Source organism: Diabrotica virgifera, chromosome 9 (genome assembly GCF_917563875.1).
Source record: "Diabrotica virgifera virgifera chromosome 9, PGI_DIABVI_V3a".
NCBI lineage: Eukaryota > Metazoa > Arthropoda > Insecta > Coleoptera > Chrysomelidae > Diabrotica > Diabrotica virgifera.
The window spans coordinates 145,430,098-145,450,481 of record NC_065451.1 but is presented as its reverse complement, the minus strand read 5'-3'; the positions used below and the strand labels follow the sequence as shown (position 1 = coordinate 145,450,481).

The 20,384-nt window shown below is 34.4% G+C and overlaps 2 protein-coding genes across 2 annotated transcripts; one reads left to right on the top strand and one right to left on the bottom strand.

Moving 5' to 3' along the window:
- Positions 1-4,271: 4,271 nt before the first annotated feature.
- On the bottom strand, positions 4,272-5,051 carry LOC126891515 (uncharacterized). Its single transcript, XM_050660692.1, has one exon. The coding sequence runs from the start codon at positions 5,049-5,051 to the stop codon at positions 4,272-4,274; it is 780 nt and encodes a 259-aa protein (XP_050516649.1).
- Positions 5,052-14,480: 9,429 nt separating this feature from the next.
- Positions 14,481-17,161, top strand: LOC126892069 (piggyBac transposable element-derived protein 4-like). The gene is made up of 2 exons (XM_050661502.1): positions 14,481-15,042; positions 15,368-17,161. Exons 1-2 carry the CDS (start codon positions 14,844-14,846, stop codon positions 16,906-16,908), a joined length of 1,740 nt encoding a protein of 579 aa, XP_050517459.1. The 5' UTR covers positions 14,481-14,843; the 3' UTR covers positions 16,909-17,161.
- The last annotated feature ends 3,223 nt before the right edge of the window (positions 17,162-20,384 follow it).

Genomic DNA, 20,384 nt, shown 5'->3' with positions numbered 1-20,384 from the left:
CTAAGTCGTCTGAATGGTTTTCTTCTGTGTCAGGAATGACAATATTTTGAAGAATTTTTATTCTTGGAATTGAATTTGATTCAGGTGCTAATGTGGTATTTTCAATATTTTTTGAGGCATTAGTTGATGTCGGTATTTCTTAATCAAGTATTTCATTTAAAATTTCTTGAGTTATGTCGTGATAAGGATTAATATCTAAATTATCTGGTAAAATATAATCATATAAGGAGATCTAGAAATAATTTCTTGGGAGTCTAAGCATCTAAGTTGTGTTTCATTTTCATTTTTGAATCCGATAAATTCGCTAGGGTCTAAATTCATTAAAAGAGAGAGATTATCATCTTCGGTTTCGAGAGGATGAATTTCTACTCGGGAAAGGGCATCAGCGTTTGTATTTAATTTTCCTTTTTTAAACGCTTTTATTTAGTTCAATAGTTTGCGTCAAATCTTTGGACGTTAATTTAACTGACTTTTCTCCACTGAAAATTAATGAAAATTTGCAGACATATGCATTCGAGGGAACAATTCACGAATAGTCAATCAAAAAAATTGTTTTTATATTTGTTAATTGTTTACATAAAAAAAATATTAAAGGAAATTGCTAAAATTCTCTCGTTTTTTACAATGGAACTTGTATGAACTTGGAACTTTTACGGATTATAGCTAATGATATGAACTATACATAATTTCACTTTTTACGTTAATTGTTTACTTTATACTTCATAAATAAACAATAAAGTTTCAAATTTTTTGCCGATTCCGACTACTTTTCATGTTAGTACATCATATGTTTTATACATATTTTAATAAACATGACGATATATTTTAATGTTTGAAAAGTGTAAGAAAAAATAAAAAATAAAAAAATATAAAATTTTTTTTTTTAAAAACGCTTTTCTTTAGTTACGAGTGACTAAAATTAAAAATAGTTTAAAAAAAATCAACCAAAAAGCAAAAAATAAAAAAAATTGGAAAAATCTAACACATTCGTTAAAGAAAAGCGTGGGGCGAAAACCGTTTATTCGATGAAGACGCGCCACGCTTTTCTTTGACGAATGTGTTAGATTTTTTCAATTTTTTTTATTTTTTGCTTTTTGGTTGATTTTTTTACACTATTTTTAATTTTAGTTACTCGTAACTAAAGAAAAGCGTTAAAATATTTTTGCAAAGTTCGAAACTTTCGATAAATTCGGGTGTATGTTTAATTTGGACTCCTTTTTTAAGACAGTAAGTTTTAAGGGTTTGGTGAGTTTAGCGAAGTTTTTTATGAATCGTCGGTAATAACCTATAAGTCCTAAAAATGACTTAATTTGTTTTGCTGTTTTAGGAATTGGGAAATTTTTTATTGCATATACTTTTTTTGGATTAGGTTTAATACCTTGGGGAGTTATGACATGTCCTAAAAATTCTACATCTTTACAAAAGAATTCAGACTTGTCAAGTTTTAGACCGGCTTTCCGTAATCTTTTGAAGACTTGTTTTATATTATTAATGCGTTCTTGGAGAGGAGTTGAAAAAATGATTATGTCATCCATATATACGAAGCATATTTTATTTAGTACATCTTTTAAGTACATGATCCATTACTCTTTGGAATGTGCCAGGTGCATTTTTTAAGCCAAATGGCATTCGAAGGTATTCATACTGGCCATTTTCTACATTAAAAGCTGTTTTTTCAATTGAATCTTTATCCATTTCTATCTGAGTAAAACCAGACGCTAAGACTAATGTTGTGAAATATTGGCATCGTCCAAGTTTATCTAGAATATCTTGTATTGAAGGTAAAGGGTATCGGTCATCAATGGTTTTTTCGTTAAGTTTTCTGTAGTCTACTACAATTCTCCATTTTTGTTTTCCAGAAGCATCTAGTTTTTTGGGAACGACCCAGATGCAACTACTCCATGGACTTTGACTTGGTTGTATTATTCCATCTTCCAACATTTTGTTTATTTGTTTTCTGATTTCTTCCTTATGTATAAAGGGATATCTATATGTTTTGGAATATACAGGAATTTCATCAGTAGTTTTAATTTTATGTTTCACTTCATTTGTAAAAGTTAATTTATTTTCAGGTTGGTAAAATATATCGCGGTATTCTTTTATTAATAATTGAAGACAGGAAATTTCTTCTTTGTTTAAATGTTCCGTTCTGAAATTCTCTAAAGATAATTTATTGTCAATATTATTGTATATTTCTTTATCATTAAAGTCATTTATATTTGTGGAAATATTCATAATTTCTTCCATAGAGAAATAATTATATTTATTTGGTTCCAAGTTTTCCACATGATCATTAAGGAAATTTTCATTTATACTAATTAATTCAGTGTAATTAGATTTGTTGACAAACTCTATTCTAGTTTTTCCGTTGTTTACATGTATTAGGCTGGAAGAAATAATTATTGTTTTATCCTGATTCTCCATTTCGTTTAAAAACATATTACCGTTGTTTACAGTAGTGGAAATTTCTTTAACAATAATAGATAGCGGAGGAATTTCAAATTTTTGAATATTAAAATTTTTTCGATACTCGAGTTTTATTTTTGTTGTTTGATTAAATAAAATTCCATTATTTATATTTAAATTCAATTTCAATTTTCTAAGATCTCGGATCCCGATAATACCATCATAGTAATTGTGAAAGTCGAATAACACAAAATCTAAAGCTTCTAGTAAATTATATTCTTCTAAAAGGGGAATTTTTGCTTTAAATTGCGCTTCTCGAGATCCTCCACAACTAATTATGGGAGTATTATGTCGTATTATTTTTTCAGGAAAATATTTTTCTGCAAAATAGGGCCTAAATAGAGATGGGTGACATCCTGTGTCAATTAATAATTTTATGGGCGTTGGAGAATTTATTTGAATATATGGCAAGGAATTTGGGATCATATTATTATTTAGATCAATCCGTTTTGTTAATCGTTCGTATTTTTCTGAAGACTTTCGTGAAAATTTGGGTGATTTTGGATTTGAGATTCTTCTTCATAATTTTGTTCGTAATCTTGTTCATAATTTTGTTCGTAGTTTTGTTCGTAGCTTGGGTCATAATTTTGTTCGTAGTTTTGGTCGAAGTTGTAGTTTTGATCGATTTTTTTGTCCGTAGTTTTCCATGGAATTATTTGAAAAATCTTGGGAATATACAGATGAATTATAGTCATCATTTTCAGAGACATTGTAAAGTTCTTCTACGCGTAATTTAGATGGACCTCTTTGTTGGAAAGGGAATCTTTGCTTAGCAGAAGATATTTTAGATGTGTTGGACATTGGGGTTGGCTGATAATTATTTTTTGGAGCATTTTTTGGATCAAATACGTTTCTTGGTTTGCCAAAAATTTGTTCATTGGTAAAGAATTTTCGAGGAACTGGTCTCGATTGGATATTTATTGGTTTAGGAAATGGTTGTTTTGAAGTACCTGGTTGGTTGAAATTGGGGGTTTGAGAAAATGTATTTATATTTCGATATTGTTGATTAAAATTTTGATTGTGTAAATTTGATATAAACGGATTTGCCGAAAATGGCCTATTTTTTTGGACTTAGCCTAAAAACCCAAAAAAAGGACAAATTTTAATGTTTTTGATGTGGCAAATTATAAAAAATGCATAAAAAGTATGAAAAAGACAAAGAAAAATTAAAAACTGTAAATTATCATAAAACGAGAATACAAACAACTAATAATATAGTAAATTATTTGAATAATATTTAATGTAATCGAAATATTGTAATTATCAACAGGTTTTTGATGTTATTTATTTATATTCATTAAGATGCACATCAGAAAATTACCAAAATTACAGTTATGCGCAGTACTCAAGTTGTTGTAGATATGCGCACTGTTGCCACATTTAAAATTTATTTTTACGGAACAAAGATGTAATCGCATATTTTTTGTGTCTGTTTCATACTTTTTATGCACTTTATATAATTTGCCACATCAAAATCATTAAAATTTGGCCTCTTTTTGGGTTTTTAGGCTAAGTCCAAAAAAATTACCATAAAATGACAGTACAAACAACAAATAAAATAGTAAATTATCAGATTAATATCAAATCTAATCAAAATTGTAATTATCAATAGGTTTTTGATGTTAATTATTTAAATGCATTTAAGGTGCACATCGGAAAATTACCAAAATTACAGTTATGCGCAATAGTTGAGTTGGTGAAGGTATGCGCACTGTTGCCACATTTAAAATTGATTTTTTCGGAACAAAGATGTATATCGTTAAATCAAAATAAATCAAATTCTAATATATGATAATCAACCTACCTTAGTATGCCGGCGGGTAAAGCTCCGAAGCCGCTTTGAAAAAGTGGTGCATCCTCTCCAGGCGTTTGGGATATCTCCTCTTGAAGTAAAATTCGGCAAGATATCCAACAAAGTGAGCTTCCTTGACGCCATATTTGGGGATATTACTGCGAACTTCGCGCCATAACCTCTCGATGTGATTGGTGTGTGTTCCAGTTTCGGGATCGACAAAATGTTTGGAATGATTCACAGTTTGATGATGGAATCTTTCATGGGCCAAACAATTGTAGGCTTTCCAGCAATCGCTATATATAGTTGTACCAGGAAGGATCCAATCGCGAATTATTCCAAGCAAAGTATCGGCATTACTTCTTTCGACACGAATAACGAAAAAGTTCCCAGTGCTTCGCTCATATCCTCCGAAAATCCATTGGCCCCGGAAAAGTCTGCCTTTGTTAAATTTTCGCTTACCGAATTTGGCCTCATCGATTTCAATGATCGAACCAGGACCCCCTAGTTTTGTAGAGTTGTTAATAGCGAAGCTAATAAACACTTCTCTACAATAACTGTACCAGTCGACCATCGTAGTAGAAGATATCCCAAGCTCTTCTAAAGCGGCTTCCTGACGCGGTGGACTCCAGTTCAACAAAAGGTTCACGAGAAGAAAGATTTTGTCTATCGCCAATTTGGAGTTCTCGAGAAAAGTACCCTTCCTCGCCGATATACAAAATCCGCACTTTTTACGAGCACGTTTCTTCCTTAAGACCATTTTGTTGCACCTGAAAGTCATCTTTCCGTCCATTTTAAGGGTATTTCCGCACCGACACACTATCACGTCCTTCAACACCCCGTGATTAATAAAAAAACTTTAGCAACTCGTCCTTGGTTTTCGCCATGTAGCCAGCTTCAAACACGCCGATGCTACATGGTTCAACACACGCCATTTTTGATGCTTAGTACACAAACACGGTATGAACAAGAAAGAACGAAAAGGACGCGTTGGTTAGCGTCGGTAACGCTAAGCCAACCCCCTTCTACCTCCTTAGTTAAGGGATGAAAGCATCGTTGCCAAGTTTAAAATTTTCGCAGAATTATTTCCATACCATATTATTTTTGTATACCCCATATTATAAATGCAAATGCAGAAAGATGTTAAAACCAACTACAAAAAACTACATAGTGTAGTGTTTCTTTTATAATTAATATTTATTGTATTAAATAAATTAATTATTATTAATATAATATTAATTATTAATAAAATTAAAAAATTAATATATTATATATTATACAGTACAATTTTCAAAGGAGGAAGACCTAACCCTTCGGTCCAAACCTAACTTTCGGGTATTAGAGTGTAGAGTGTTTTGTTAATTATTAATAAAATTAAAAAAAAATAAAGCACCTTCCGTCTTTGCACAAGAAAATATAAAAAATTTTAAATTAGGCAACATTGCAGAAATAAACTGTCATCCATCCATACGTAAGCGATCTGCGCATACTGTAATGGCGGCCATAATTTGAAATTGATGTGAAAATTTCACATTTTTAAATGAGATAAATACAAAAATTAAGGCCGAGCGCAGTTAATTGTTAATTTTAAAATGATAAGAAGGTAAGGCAGATACCATATATACAGCTGTCAGACTTGTGGGAGCGGTGAGTCAACACTAAATAATTACCTAAGAATTATTATTCATATGTTGAAAATTAGGTCTATTTTGTTGGTAGTAATTATTTGGGAAAGTTTGTAAATTTTTATAATTATAATTAGGATTATAATATTGATTATGATTTGGAAAATTTTGTCTTTGATTGTTTTGAAAATTAGGTTTAATTTTATTAAACTTATTAATTGCATTTAAGGATTGTATTCTTTGATTATTGTAAAATTGACGAGATATAATATCTGACGCCTGGATAAATGTTTTTGGATTCCTAATTTCTAAAATCGTTCTAGTTTTTTCATCTACGTTTGCTAATAGAATATCGATTGCATTGCCTTCATTTTGTTCCATTAGGATTTCTTTTCTAGCTGCAGATATTTCTGTTTCTGAATTAATTTTTACTTCTATTCTAACTTTAAGTTGTGAAATTCTAGCAACAAAGTCAAGAATATTTTCGTTTCTATTTTTATGTAATTGTAAAAATTCTTTAGTAAGCGTTTGTCTGTCTATTCTATCTCCAAAATTAGTTTTTAAAGCAGCTTCAATTAAAGGCCAGGTATTTAAATCTGGTCGGCACATAAGAAAATTTAATACATTATCTTGTAATTTAGAGCAGATAACGTTAAAAGTAAAATTATTTAATGTATTATCTGTGGTTTGACCATATGTTTGGTAGTATTTCTCACATCTTTGTAAGAAACTTTCTAATTTTAAAGAATCTCTATTGAATGTACGTAAAAATTCGGCAAGTGCTTTAGCCGCTTGTATAGTAGGAGTATTTACTTGATTTAAAGCCATTAAAGTCATAAAACTTATAACAAAATTATTAATAGTAATATCTTTTTGCATTAAAATTATTCTTAAAAATATGTATAAATTTTTTGTTTATAAAATTTACTCTATCGAATAAGATTTACAAAATCGAAATCTCTGACAAAGAGTGAATATATATTATATTTAAACTCTTATATAAAATAGTTATAAGATGTTAGGTTCGTTAAAATTCAAAATTCAAAATTATTTAATCAATTTTCAAAATTCAATATATAAGAGAATAGCCGGCAAAGCTAAAGTAAGACAGGAAAGGAAAAGAATTTCCCAGTAACTTACTTTGAACTGGAACGTAGACTCTTCCAACAAATGGTAGACACCAACGGTTGAACTGCGTTTCTCGGGAACTTTTCTGCTAAATTTCCCTCAGGAACTGCTAGAAACCTTCAGGTATCCTACTGACTGCGCCAATTAAGTTTATTTTCAGTAGTAATAACCCAAAGACATTGATAATTGTTCGAAAAAATTTTATAACAGATTTCGAAAGCTTGTTGCTTGGAAGCCTGTAAGCAACAAGCTTGAGAAAGTTGATAAAACATTTTTGAGCATTTATCAATGTTCGAGGGTTATTCGGATAGAAAATTTTTTGCTGGTTATGAAAAAAAAATACAGAGCAGAAACAATTTATTTAAATGTGCAATTAACAATTCTTCCACCGTCCGATTTCCATCTAATTCATATTTTCTATCATTGAAAAAGTCCATAAACGCTTTCCATACAAATTTTTTACTGTAAACAGTATTCTTTGGTATATTTGATTCGATAATTTCATTAATATTCTCATCAGTATTACAACCAAATCGTGACATTTTGAAATATTGAATATTTGAAATGTCAAAATCGAAATGAAACGAAATGTAGGTATCCATAGCTACATGATTGAGTGAAAACAGCCCATGGGATCTGTTTTCAGTATAATGTTGGTTTTATTGGTTGTATTCAATCAGATGACCACAAATTAATTGATGTCATTGGATTTCTAATTGAGCAAAAAATTTTCGAAGAAACTTCTTTTTTTAAAAAGTTTTATTTTAAAAATACATTTATAAAATATTCTACCGAACTACTAACAATAATAATAAGTTTAATTAGATTTGGACCGAGCGACGTCTAGTAGATGAATGCTTTCTGGTCAACAGGTGTAGGCTTCGTGCCTTCGATTTATGGCCTCGTGTTTTGATGGACTGTGGTCGGTGATTTCCTATGGAATTGTTTATTGTTGTTTATAAATGATTACTGTTTAAAATTATTTTTGTCATTTTTTTAATTAAGTTAATAATATAAATGTTCTTCTTTCATAAACTGTCCGAAGTGTTACTGTAATCTCATAATTTTCTGACTTATAGTGTTGCAAAAAAAATGAATTTGGGATAAACAAATTAAATAACTTTTAAACTATTTGACCAATTGCTTTGAAATTTAAAATAAAATTTATGCACATAAAGTCACAGCATTCCGTGTAATAAGAATGTTCTAACTTAATTTTTACATAAGTTATGAACATTTATAAAATCACAAAATTTATAACTTATTTTGCATTTTTTTTTATTTAAAATTATTTTGCAATCTGTTGAGTGTCAACAATAAACAAAAGTAATTACATTGACTAAGGACAAGAAAGATTTTACCCACTGGCAAAATCAAAGTACAATTTTTATAAAGTTGTGTACAAAATAATTACATTTCATAACTACTAACTCATTAGTTTAAAAGTTTACTCTAAATGGTAAGTCCAATGGTTTGAACCTCTTTAACCTACGCTGTTCTTGGGAATTGTCTAGGAGGTTAAGTGCAAACTGGTTTTCATGATCCTCCAACTTGGCAATGTAAGCAGCGCTACGTTTTGTGATGACTTCTTGTACCGTATCAGTTTTAAGGTCTCGATGAATAATTTTGTTGTTGATGTACCAAGGTGCATTAGTGATGGTTCTGAGGGTTTTTGATTGGAAGCGTTGGATGATTTCGATGTTGGAGTGACTGGCTGTTCCCCATAGTTCCAACCCATATGTCCAGATTGGCATAAGTATTGCCTTATAGAGCAGCAATTTATTATCCAGAGATAGTCTTGATGAACGGCCCATTAACCAATACATATTTCTGAATTGGACACCTAGTTGCTTTCTCTTGGTCCAGATATGTTTCCTCCATGTGAGACTTCTGTCCAAATGAATACCAAGATATTTTACCTCGTTGGCTGATGGTAATTGGTGATTGTTTAAAGTTACAGGAGGACAAGTTCCTCTTCGTGTTGTAAATGTAACTTGAATAGATTTTCCTTCATTGACTTTAATTTTCCATTCCAAAAACCAAATTTGTACTCTGTCTAGATACGCTTGAAGGATATGCGAGGCATAAATAGGGTCTGTGTGTGAGGCTAGGATTGCAGTATCGTCGGCAAGTGTTCCTAGCATCATTTCTTCTGTAAGTGGTCTCTCCTGTAGTGGTTCCTGAAGAGGTGGAGGTATATCTGCGGTAAACAAGAGATACAAGGTAGGTCCCAGCACGCTACCCTGTGGTACGCCAGCTTTGATAGAATAGAGTTTGGAAATTGCATCTTGGTATTTAATAAAGTAACACCTACCTGACAAATATGACTCAAGGAGAATGTAAAAGCTGTGCGGTAATGTCCTTTTTAGCTTGTATAGGAGGCCTTCATGCCATACCTTGTCAAATGCCTGCCTAACGTCAAGAAATGCCGCTGAACAGTACCTTTTGGCCTCAAAATCAGCATTTATATGTTTTACCACTCTGTGAACTTGTTGGATTGTTGAGTGATGGGATCGAAATCCAAACTGGTGGTCTGGAATTAGATTTTTGATCCAGGGTTTGAGTTTTTTTACTAATAGTTTTTCGAAAACTTTAGACGTGATTGGCAAGAGGCTGATTGGCCTGTACGATGTAGTTTCTTCTTGAGGTTTCCCCGGTTTTAGAATGGTTATTATCTGAGACACTTTCCATTGATCAGGAAAGTAACCTAAGTTTAATATGGCATTGAATATAAACGTTATAAGTTTTATGCATTTGATAGGTAATTCTTTCAATACTTTTCCACTGATCAAATCGTACCCTGGAGATTTTTTATCGTTTAAATTATTAATAGCCAAGATGACTTCGGACGATTTAAATTTCGGAATAGGCAAACTCATTTGATATGGACTTTGAAGAAATGAGAATACGTCTACTTCCACAGGTGAATTCACTTGATTGGGAGTAAATATGTACTTCGGAAAAATACTCTGCAAAACAACTTGCTTTCTCTTGTGCACTACGAGCCCATTCTCTGTCCGATTTTCTAATTGGAGGTGACGGTTTCTGGGGTTGTTTCAGTTTTCTCGTGGCTTTCCATAGCGAATAATCGGTATCTTTAGTGGAATCTAAATTTTCCAAGTAGTACTGAAGTGATTGGTTTTTGAGATCTTCGAAGAGCTTTTTTAATTCCCTTGATGCACTATTGAATCTACGCTTATCAGCAGGATCTCTGGTCTGTTGCCATCTTTTCCTCAGTCTTCTCTTTAGCAAAATTTTTTCTTTGACAACTTGTGGGCAGTCATTTATTATGCATTTATTTTGTATTGTTGGTGTTGCTTGCCAGGCAGCTGATTGGATATTTGTAGTTAGTTGTTCCACAGCAAGAAGAAGGTCCTCTTTGGTTTTTAGTGGAATGTCTAGAGACACCTTGTTTTCCAGGATAGATCTGAATTTTGGCCAGTGTGTGCGTCTGTTATGAAGTGAGGGGGATATTTCTTTAATAAGTACCTGGGTTCCAACTGTGAATAGTATAGGCGAGTGATCAGAAGATAATTCGTAGCATGATGTAGCTTTTATATTAGACCTAGGGATGTTCTTAACTACAGCAAAATCGACCAAATCGGGGATTTTATTTCTGTCCGAGGGCCAGTATGTTGGTTCGCCGGTTGATGAATAATCCATATTATTTGACTCTATGATATTTAAGAGAACTCTACCTCTCGGAGTGATTAGTCTTGATCCCCACCTGGTATGTTTGGCATTATAGTCCCCTGCTGCTATGAAGCGGCTCCCAAGTGAATTGTAATAATCTTTAAATTGTTCGTTTGTGATAGAGTGTCGTGGGGGGCAATACAGCGCAGATACTGTAAGTGGTCCATCCCAGTCTTCAACCACAATATTGGTCGCTTGAATATGATTTGTTTGGTACTCGCCAGCATTATGATGTTTTATTGTATTTCTAACTATAATAGCAGAGCCTCCATGTGCTGATCCATCTGGATAATTAGTAGTATATATAGTATAGTTTGGAATTTTAAGGTAACTTTTTTGTGTAAAGTAAGTTTCGGATACTAGCAGTATATCTATTTTATGAATGTGTAGAAAGTATTTGATTTCCTGTGTATGTTGTGATAAGCCATTGGCGTTCCATGAAGCTAGTTTTAGAAACGCCTCCATCTTGGGTTTTTTAGCAATGAGAGCGGTTAAGAGGTTTAACATTGTGCTCATTTGTTCTACCAATTGTTTGATCATATTTTTAAGTTCGAGCATGTCAGTGGATTGTTGAAGACTGGGAGCTGTATTTGATGGTATTTGATTACCAGCGGTTGCTACCTGAGCATAGGTTACATTCGGGACTACTAAGTGTTGGTTTGATTGGACAGGCTGACTTGTTGATTTGCTTCTCAGTTGTGGAAATGCTCTTTTTTGCAGCTCTTTGTGGACTAAGCACCCACGATAGTTTGCTGGGTGATTTCCTTCACACAGCACGCATTTCACCTGGTTGTTTCTTTCTTTGTAAGAGCACTGATCAGATCTGTGGTTACCCGCGCATTTAACACATCTTGGCGAAAGGTAGCAAAAATTTTTGGTGTGGCCGTAGCGTTGGCATTTTATGCACTGAGGTACTACACGCTTTTTATGTGGAGGTTCAAAAATTACTTTATAGTTCAACAATGAATCGATCTCATATATATCTTTGTTATTCTCGGCTTGTTTTAGTTCGACGTAGACCAGTGGTAATGGCTTTTTAGTACCTGATTGACGAATGTTATTGATATTTATGACTTCGTGCCCTACGCTTTGGATTTCCGCCTTAATTTCGTTGATATCTGTAGATGGATGTACATTTCTTAGTACAACTCTGAATGAGCGATCTTCTTTGAGTTGGTAGGTATGAAATTCAGTATTTTTGTCTTCTAGTGCTTTTGTTATGACAGAGTAGACTTCATTATTTTGAGGCATTATTTTTACTTGGTCATTGGCGAGAGTTTTTAATACATAAGCATCTTTTGCAATCGTTTGTAGTAGTTTGGTAAGCGGAGTAATATTTTTACCACTGTAGACAAATATTGGTGGCGTTTTAGTAGTTGTATTTGTATTTTGGCTCTGGTTTTCTTCTGTAGTTGTATCCTGATTTGCATCGTTTTGTTCTTCTGTAGCTGTATCCTGATTTGCATCGTTTTGTTCTTTTTGTAATACAGAGAATTTGTTGGAGGTCGATATTGGTGAGTTTAACCAGTAATCATCTATTTTGGATTGTTTTGTTGCTCTAATATATTTTTCCGGGCTATCAATTCGATTTCTTTTTTTGTTATGTACGTGTTTCCAATCATCTGGTGCAGATTCAGCTTGGGATTGCGATTGAACAGGTACTACAGGATAATATTGTGCTGCACTAGTAGAAGGCTGCATCGGTTGTGAAACTAAATGCGGTTGCACGTTTTGAATATTCTGAGCTGTGTTATTATATAAGGACTGTTGAATTGGTACATATTGAATTTGCGCGTACGGTCCTGCACATTGGTTTAGTGAATTTAGTGATGGATTTATAGTAATGTCCTGTTGTGGATACTGTACATACTGAGTATTATAATTTTGACTCATGGTTTAAAGTCGTTAAGATCTGAAGCATATTCTCATGCGTTATTAAATAATATATTTTATTATCAATAATTTTGAAGCTAAACACTAACCTCTTATTTACAGTTAACAGTTTTTGGTATAATAAAATATTGTTCTACTTTTCTTATTATTTTTTTTTAATTTTTATTATTTTTCTTGATTTGATGTAAAAAAAAACCGCGAGAGGGGTTAATTTCTGTTCAACCCTGCGGAAAATTAACCCCCGTCGACTTTTTTAATGCTTTTGTAATCTCTATATTTATAAAATTGCAATATTTATTTAAATAATAATAATGAAATAATACGTTACTTTGGAGCGGTGATTCCCACTTTTATACTGTTGTCAACACTTACAACAAAACAAACGGAACAAAAACTCTTGAAAATGACGTAAATGTTTCTTATGAGACTAAACGGAAACTTTGCATGTTCAAGTACATCTAATTCGCGTGAAATTGATAAGTTCTCCAAACACTTTAAATAACACTCATCACTTTTGGACACAATAAAATAGTTGTTTTTCGAATAACGAAACCAGATTTGGTTATCAAAGCTTTTTAGACAACCGTCCGCTTTGGCTGCTAATTAACGACTGCAATTTTCTAAGTAACAAATAAGGATAGACATATTCGGCGAACGCCATATTGAATTTTTGATATGATTTATGAGTTTCTTATCCTCAAATTTGTTTAGAATGCTTCACTTTTTAGTAATATGTAGATGAAAAAAGCCAAAATTTACCGTTTTTTGATCTTTATTTGTTTATAACCATGTATATCATCAAAATCGGCTGCAGGAAACATATAGGTTATTATTATAGATGTACATACTATTCAAAAAATTTGGTTTCGGCCTGGAGGGGGATGTGTCACCAGAAAAATCTTATTTCTCTGTACGAAAAATATAAAGCCAATCACGCATGGTGTAAATTAGAACATACCTTTAGTCCGTTATTTAACGGTAAAATATTGTAAAACCTCTAAATTTTAAAGAACCACTTGGATTGACATAAAATTTGTCATACACATAGCTAACAAGTCAAAGAAAAAAGTGATATTGTGCCGATATGTGCTTTTGCCCCGGGGGTGGTTGTCACCCCTCTTGGGGGTGAAAAAATATCCGTCCAAAGTAAGTCAGGAAATGGATAAACTCGCTATTCAGAGTGGAGCCAAAACCTCAGTTGGCGTGCCAAGGCATGCCGGTCGATGGGTCAATTCATCATGAGCCCCCCTCGTCATCGATCTAGCGCACATCTCACTGGTTGGTCGCACCCGCGCTCCGACACGCGAATCCGACCAACCAGTGACGTTTGGCTCTTTTTGCAACGTTGACTTTGCAGTAATATCGGCGTGTTATTATTATCGTCCGCGCCCATTGCGGAGCGACACCGTCCCAAGGCAACTCTAGCTCTGAATAATTAGAAATATAATATAATTAAATTTTTAAAATAGCAAAAGCGTGAAGCGCTGACATTCACAAACATTTAAGACATTCACAGACATAAAGTATTAGTCTTAGTATAAAATAATGAAAGATTTAAACCTGACGAAACGTATTACCCTTTAGGAAAAGCCGGGGGGATGACTCGAAATTTGTTTCATCAGTACACTCATGTTAGGACTTCATGAAGTGACTATGAATGAACAGGCTGCCTTGAATGGTCTTAAGAATGAGATTCCTTATGTCTAACCTTGATAGGTTAAGAATTCGCTGGATCTTCGAATTCGCTTGACAAAAAGTACCTCTAGCCCCTACTATTAGAGGTGCCATGCAGATAATTTTCCCTGGATACAGGGATTGCACGGTCTGAAGAAATAGGGGTTCCGTATATTTGGCCGTCTTATTAGCGGCGGCCAAACTTAACACTTTGGCCGCCACGCCAAACTAGTGGAGGGTTCCGTTGGGCCACGACTTTTTTTTTCTTTAAACTATCTCTAAATTACTTAATTAACATAGTAAACAACATTTTTGACAAAAAATATTAGTGCGCATGTGTGTTTGGTGTGTGTGCCAAAAATATACACGCGGCCTAGAGAATGGAAAATGTCTCTGTGCGCCACGTGTATACTTTTGTATACACATTTAGGAAGGGACTTCCCACGTAGGAAGGGACTTCCCACGTGTAACCTTGACGAAAACGTTGATGACCAGTAATTCTGGAACACGAGAGAGATCGTCAGTTGTAAAGAAACATTCGCAACGTGCTTTTACATTAATTATTGTGCATAATGTCTTACGAGAAAGAACAACGGAGATTGCAGAGTTTATGGGATGACAATATGAGCGATGATACCGAGGATCCATATTACAACGACTCAGATAATGACCCTGTGTACCAACAAGAGAGTTCGAGTACTGGCAGTAGTGTACTGACTTTCAACGAACCCAGAAAAAAAAGACGTAGGATTGAGAAGCTGGAACTTGAAGGTTAGTAATTTTTTTCTTTTGTATATATATTGTATAAAATTTGACATTTTATTTACCGATTGTTTCAAATCATCACTCGGGGAATTTTATTATTTACCAAAGTTAGAACATCAAAACGAAACTCAAGATTGTTTCTCAATAGGTAATAAAAATTTAGTATCAAATATTAAAAAACTCATAATAATAGTTATTATGAGTTTTTTATTATTATTGCGGTATGAATGAATCGTCAAAGATATCTGCAATTTTTTTCCGACTAACAATAACACAAGGAATATGAACTACCTAGCGTAAAACTTTCCTAACCATGTTTTTTTTGTTTCAGAATCTGAGGATTCTGAAATAAATGAGTCGTCAAATGAGGAAGAGCAAGATGTTGTGTCGGATTGGGGCGTAGTTGTTGGAGATCCCAAAGACTTTGATTTTGATGGGGACATTGGTCTGGTGAAAGAAGTACAAGATATGAAAGGTGAAGATATATTTGCTTACTATAAATTATTTCTTGATGACGAGCTAATAAATACCTTAGTAACCGAAACCAATTTATACGCGGAACAAGCCATAATAAAAGCCATTACGGAAGAGACTCTCATGCCGTCCTCTAGACTAAGTAAATGGACCAACGTGACGTGCGAAGAAATGTATTGTTTCTTGGGTTTTCTGCTATGGATGGGTTTAGACAAAAAACCGAAAATCACAGATTATTGGAAACGTTCTGAAATTTATTGGTCTGAAGCGGCAAACCGAATGTCTCGAAACCGCTTTGAAAATATTCTAAGAATGTGGCATTTCGCTAACAATGAACACTGCGAAGAAGGAGACCGACTGGGCAAAATTCGATTCCTGGTTGACTCCCTAAATAAGAAGTTCAAGCAAGTTATCTTTCCTGACGAAAATGTCTGTATAGACGAAACAATGGTACCCTTCCGAGGGCGCTTAATTTTTCGACAATATGTCAAAGGAAAAAGGCATAAATTTGGAATTAAGCTTTTCAAACTATGTCTCCCTGGAGGGTATACTTACCATTGTAAAATATATTGCGGAACAGAAAAATCAAATGACATGCTGGTAGCCACGAAGATTGTTTTTGAACTTATGGGTAAGTGTCTTGATAAAGGCATGACTCTGTATACCGATAACTGGTATACCAGCACCGAGTTAGCCCAAAAATTACTTGAAAGAAAAACCCATCTTGTCGGGACACTCAGAAAAAATAGGAAAGGGATTCCAAAAGAAATTTTGTCAACAAAATTGAAAAAAGGCGAAATTATAGGCAGAGAGAAAGATGGCATAGTTTTATTCAAATGGAAAGATAAACGGGACGTGTTGATGCTCACAACAAAACATGATGAAACGCTAGTTGAAGTTCCGGGCAGAATAAATAAATTTAAACCCAAGGCAGTTGTTGATTATAACAAAGCAAAAACGTTTATTGATTTATCTGACCAGATGTCGTCATATTCAACTTCTGTAAGACGAAGTCTTAAATGGTACCGTAAAGTTGCAGTAGAATTAATTACTGGAACTTGTGTCGTAAATGCTTGTTATTTATTCAATAAAAACAATAACAAAGTAGATAAAAAACAAATAACAGAATTACGAGAAAGTTTATGTTTGAAAATGCTTGCTTTCGGAAAAAAAGAAAATCCTTTAGATTTTCAACTGCAAGATCAACTAAAACACAGATTGATCCCAACCGAAAAAAAAGGACGTTGTGCTATATGCTACAAAAAATATAAGGATGCCAATGGGCGAGTATACGCAACAAAAAATTCAAGACAAGTTAAAACCAAATGTGAAACTTGTGAGGAACATTTTATGTGTCTGGAATGCTTTTTTGACAATCATATTTCTAATAGAAAATAATGTTTTTTTATTTTTTTCTTTCTTTTATTATGTAAAATTTTTTGTTAACTTTTTTTAATTGTTCGTAAAACTTTTGTAATAAATAGCTTATTTTTAGTTATTATTTGCCATTTGAATAATCAAGGTTGCCGCGTTACTTCTTCTTCTTCTTCTTCTATACTATATGTGATAAATAGTATAAAACGGTAACAGGTAAACAAATCGTAATAAAAAAAGTAAACTTTTTAATTTCCTGCTGCTAAGTATATTTTTAGGTAGCCTGCAGCCACGTCAGTTAACTACCCATTAGAAATACATATATATTGAGCTCTTTGAATATACACATGGCTCCAACCAAAACTTTGCATGTGTATCTAAAAGTATACACGCAGCGATTTTGACCCTCGCGTGTGTATACTTTTGGATACACACGGCGGCCAAAGTGTTAACGGATCGTAGCCTTCCCAGCTAACCGCAATGTCTGCAACCAGTACTCTGTCAACCAGAACTGCAACAAAGTCAGGTATTTTTACTTCGCCAGTGCGCATTCTTATACGCGGCTCAACCTCACATATCCAGCCTTTCTTTTCGCTTGTTTGACGTAGATAAGAAACGAGCTGGTCATGTCTCTTACATCTTTGCCAATGTGCCCTAGAGCACTTCTGCAAGAAGTGACTAAGAGACTCGTTTCTGTCACATCCCATTCGACACTTCCGTAGATGTGGTGAATTTGATGGGATGCCCCTCGTTGGTAGAAGGTTACCTCGCAGTTGAATCGCTTTTACATAGTCTCGCCCCGACCAGTAGGGAGGCGGGTTATGTAGCCAGCCTGAGCTTTCGCTATGGCTTGAACCTTGAGCAAGACCGTTACCGCAATAGCCAGTGTTTAGTCTTTCGCTCAACTCACGTGCGATCGACGCCGAACTACCTCCGTTGTTTGAAGTCCACTTTAATATTCTTTCCCAGAGGTTACTAACGTAGTTTGTGGACATTATTGTGGCATTCAGGCCAGTTGCTGAGATGATCAGTTTAGTCAACCTCCTTCTCATGATGGCCGGGACGTGTAAAGTCATGGCCATAACGCCCAGACCACCTTGTTTGATCGGCGTGTGTATATAAGCGTCGGCGCACGGTCCTGTCAAAACCCTTCAATGCTTTCAGTGTTACAGTCGGCGATTGAAGCATATCGATGTATCGCGGTAGCAAGTATGTTTTAACCACGTTCAATTTTTGAACGGGTTTTAGTCCGGCGCGTTGAATTCGATCGAGTTGAGTCTGCAGATCTTGGAAAGCCACCTTAGTCTGACCGAGAGCATTATACTTTCTACCTAGGTATCCAAACAACTCGCTCGGTTTCAGCTGCCTAATTCTATCGTTACCGACCGAGAAGAGCGAACGCGTTACGCAATAAGAGTGCTTATTACCACGGTTTACGCTAACCGTAATAGCAGCACTCTTACCAGCGTTCAGCGACATTTCTCTCTCCTCAAAGAAATCGACAGCTGTCCGGAGTTGCTCGTTCCCATCACGGGCTGATTCCGACAACAGAATCAAGTCCTCAGCATAACCCAATACTGAGACCTTTGTTCTGCCGTCTGCTATCGGCAAACCAAGCACACTATCCTCGAGCTTGCATATCAGCTCATCGACCACCATATTAAATAAGTAGGGTGACAGCGGGTCGCCCTGCTTAACACCTCTGCTTATTGGCATGTTCTTAGTTGACTCGCTACCGGCGCTGATATACGTACGGCAGTTCGTGTACGCGTCCATCACATAGCGCTTGAAAGTGGCATCGAGTCCGAACCGTGTCATTGCTCGTTCGATAGATCGTTGAGAGACCGTGTCAAATGCTTTACGTAGGTCGATCGCTAAGATGTTGTATGGACGAAGGGCTTTACGTCTTTCTTTGATAACCGTTTGAAGTGTCAGGTTATTCATCAGAACACCATCTAACTGTCTAAACCCTTTCTGATTATCATGGTAGCCAAGCACGGTAAGCCGCTTACCTAGGATCCGATGAAACACCCTAACCAAAATGGAAGATATGGTTATAGGGCGCCAATTACCTACCACCAGCGGGTCACCACCCTTCGGTATCAAAGTAGTCCTGCAATCCTTGAATACCTCTGGGGTAGTACCAAACTGGTACATGGTATTATATCTGAGGACCAATTTCTGAACGGGTACCTTGCGCAGCTCTTTGATCTTAATGTTATCAGGACCAGCTGATTGAGATTTCATAGTTTTCAAGGCCCCAAGGATTTCCGCTTCCATGATTGCGTAGCTCACAGTCGTAGGATCCTTTTGCGGCAACCTTAGGCGCCTATAAAATGGCAACAGCCTGAAGGTTCCGACATATATGAAAAAGTGCACCGTTGCTCTTTACAGTATTCGGAGGGGTCGGGGTCGGTAGATAAAAAAATTAAAGAAAATTGGAAAGAAGACGAAGAAGGAAACGAAAAGTTGGACGCCAACCAACTTGCGTAGGATTTTACCTTACCTTACCTTACTTTGTGGATACAATCGAACAGGAACTAACTGATAGCCAAATTACTCTGTAAAATTATCTGAAATGTAGGTGGATTAAATAAAAAAAATTAAAGATAATAAAAAAATGACAATCATAAAAAAAATGACAAAAATTGGTAATTTATTTTATAAAAAAGTATAATGTAGCAAAAAAACAAAAAAAAAACTAAACATAAAATAGTCAAACAAGATAGAAAACATAAACCCGTTAAATTTATAAAAAAATTAACTTGTAAAACCTAAAGGTACTATTTGTAGAGAACGCTTATTTATACTACTATTTAACCCAAATTAAATTTAATAAAGACCGAATTAAAAACTATAAAAACTGAACAAAAAAAATGTCAGCACTTTAGGTTGAGCTAGTTGAGTACCTGAGATGCTGAGCTCAACAAATTATAGATATTATTAATGATATAAATGAAACATAAACTAAATACACAGACGTTATCATTTTTTTATACGAATCTAGCACCAAAATAAAAGGTTTTTGTTCTGTACTTATTGGAACAGTCCACCCAATTTAACTGACAAAATTTAGCAATATCTATGAAACGCTCAGTCTAAAAAAATCGCGTATAACCACCAAAGTATTTTTGAGATAAAGTCAAGTCAAAATTGTTACCTGAGATATGGCACTTTACTTAACCACTGTACAAATAAATAATATGTTCAGGCAAACATACTGCTACTAAAAGCCTCCACGGTACGGTAGCTGACAAAGTGACAAAACATAGGGCTTACAGTGTAGACTGATCCATCCTTTGCACAACCTCCAACAAATATTTGCTTGTCTTTAAACAAAAATCAACACCAACCAATACTCTCCTCCACTCAATAACTAGAATACTCTTTCTAAATGATCCAGATCATCCACTGTACGACATTTACTTATTTTTCTATAAAAATTGACCAAAAACTTCCAGCATCGAAACTGAAAGACCTCTCGCCTTTTCAAAAACGTC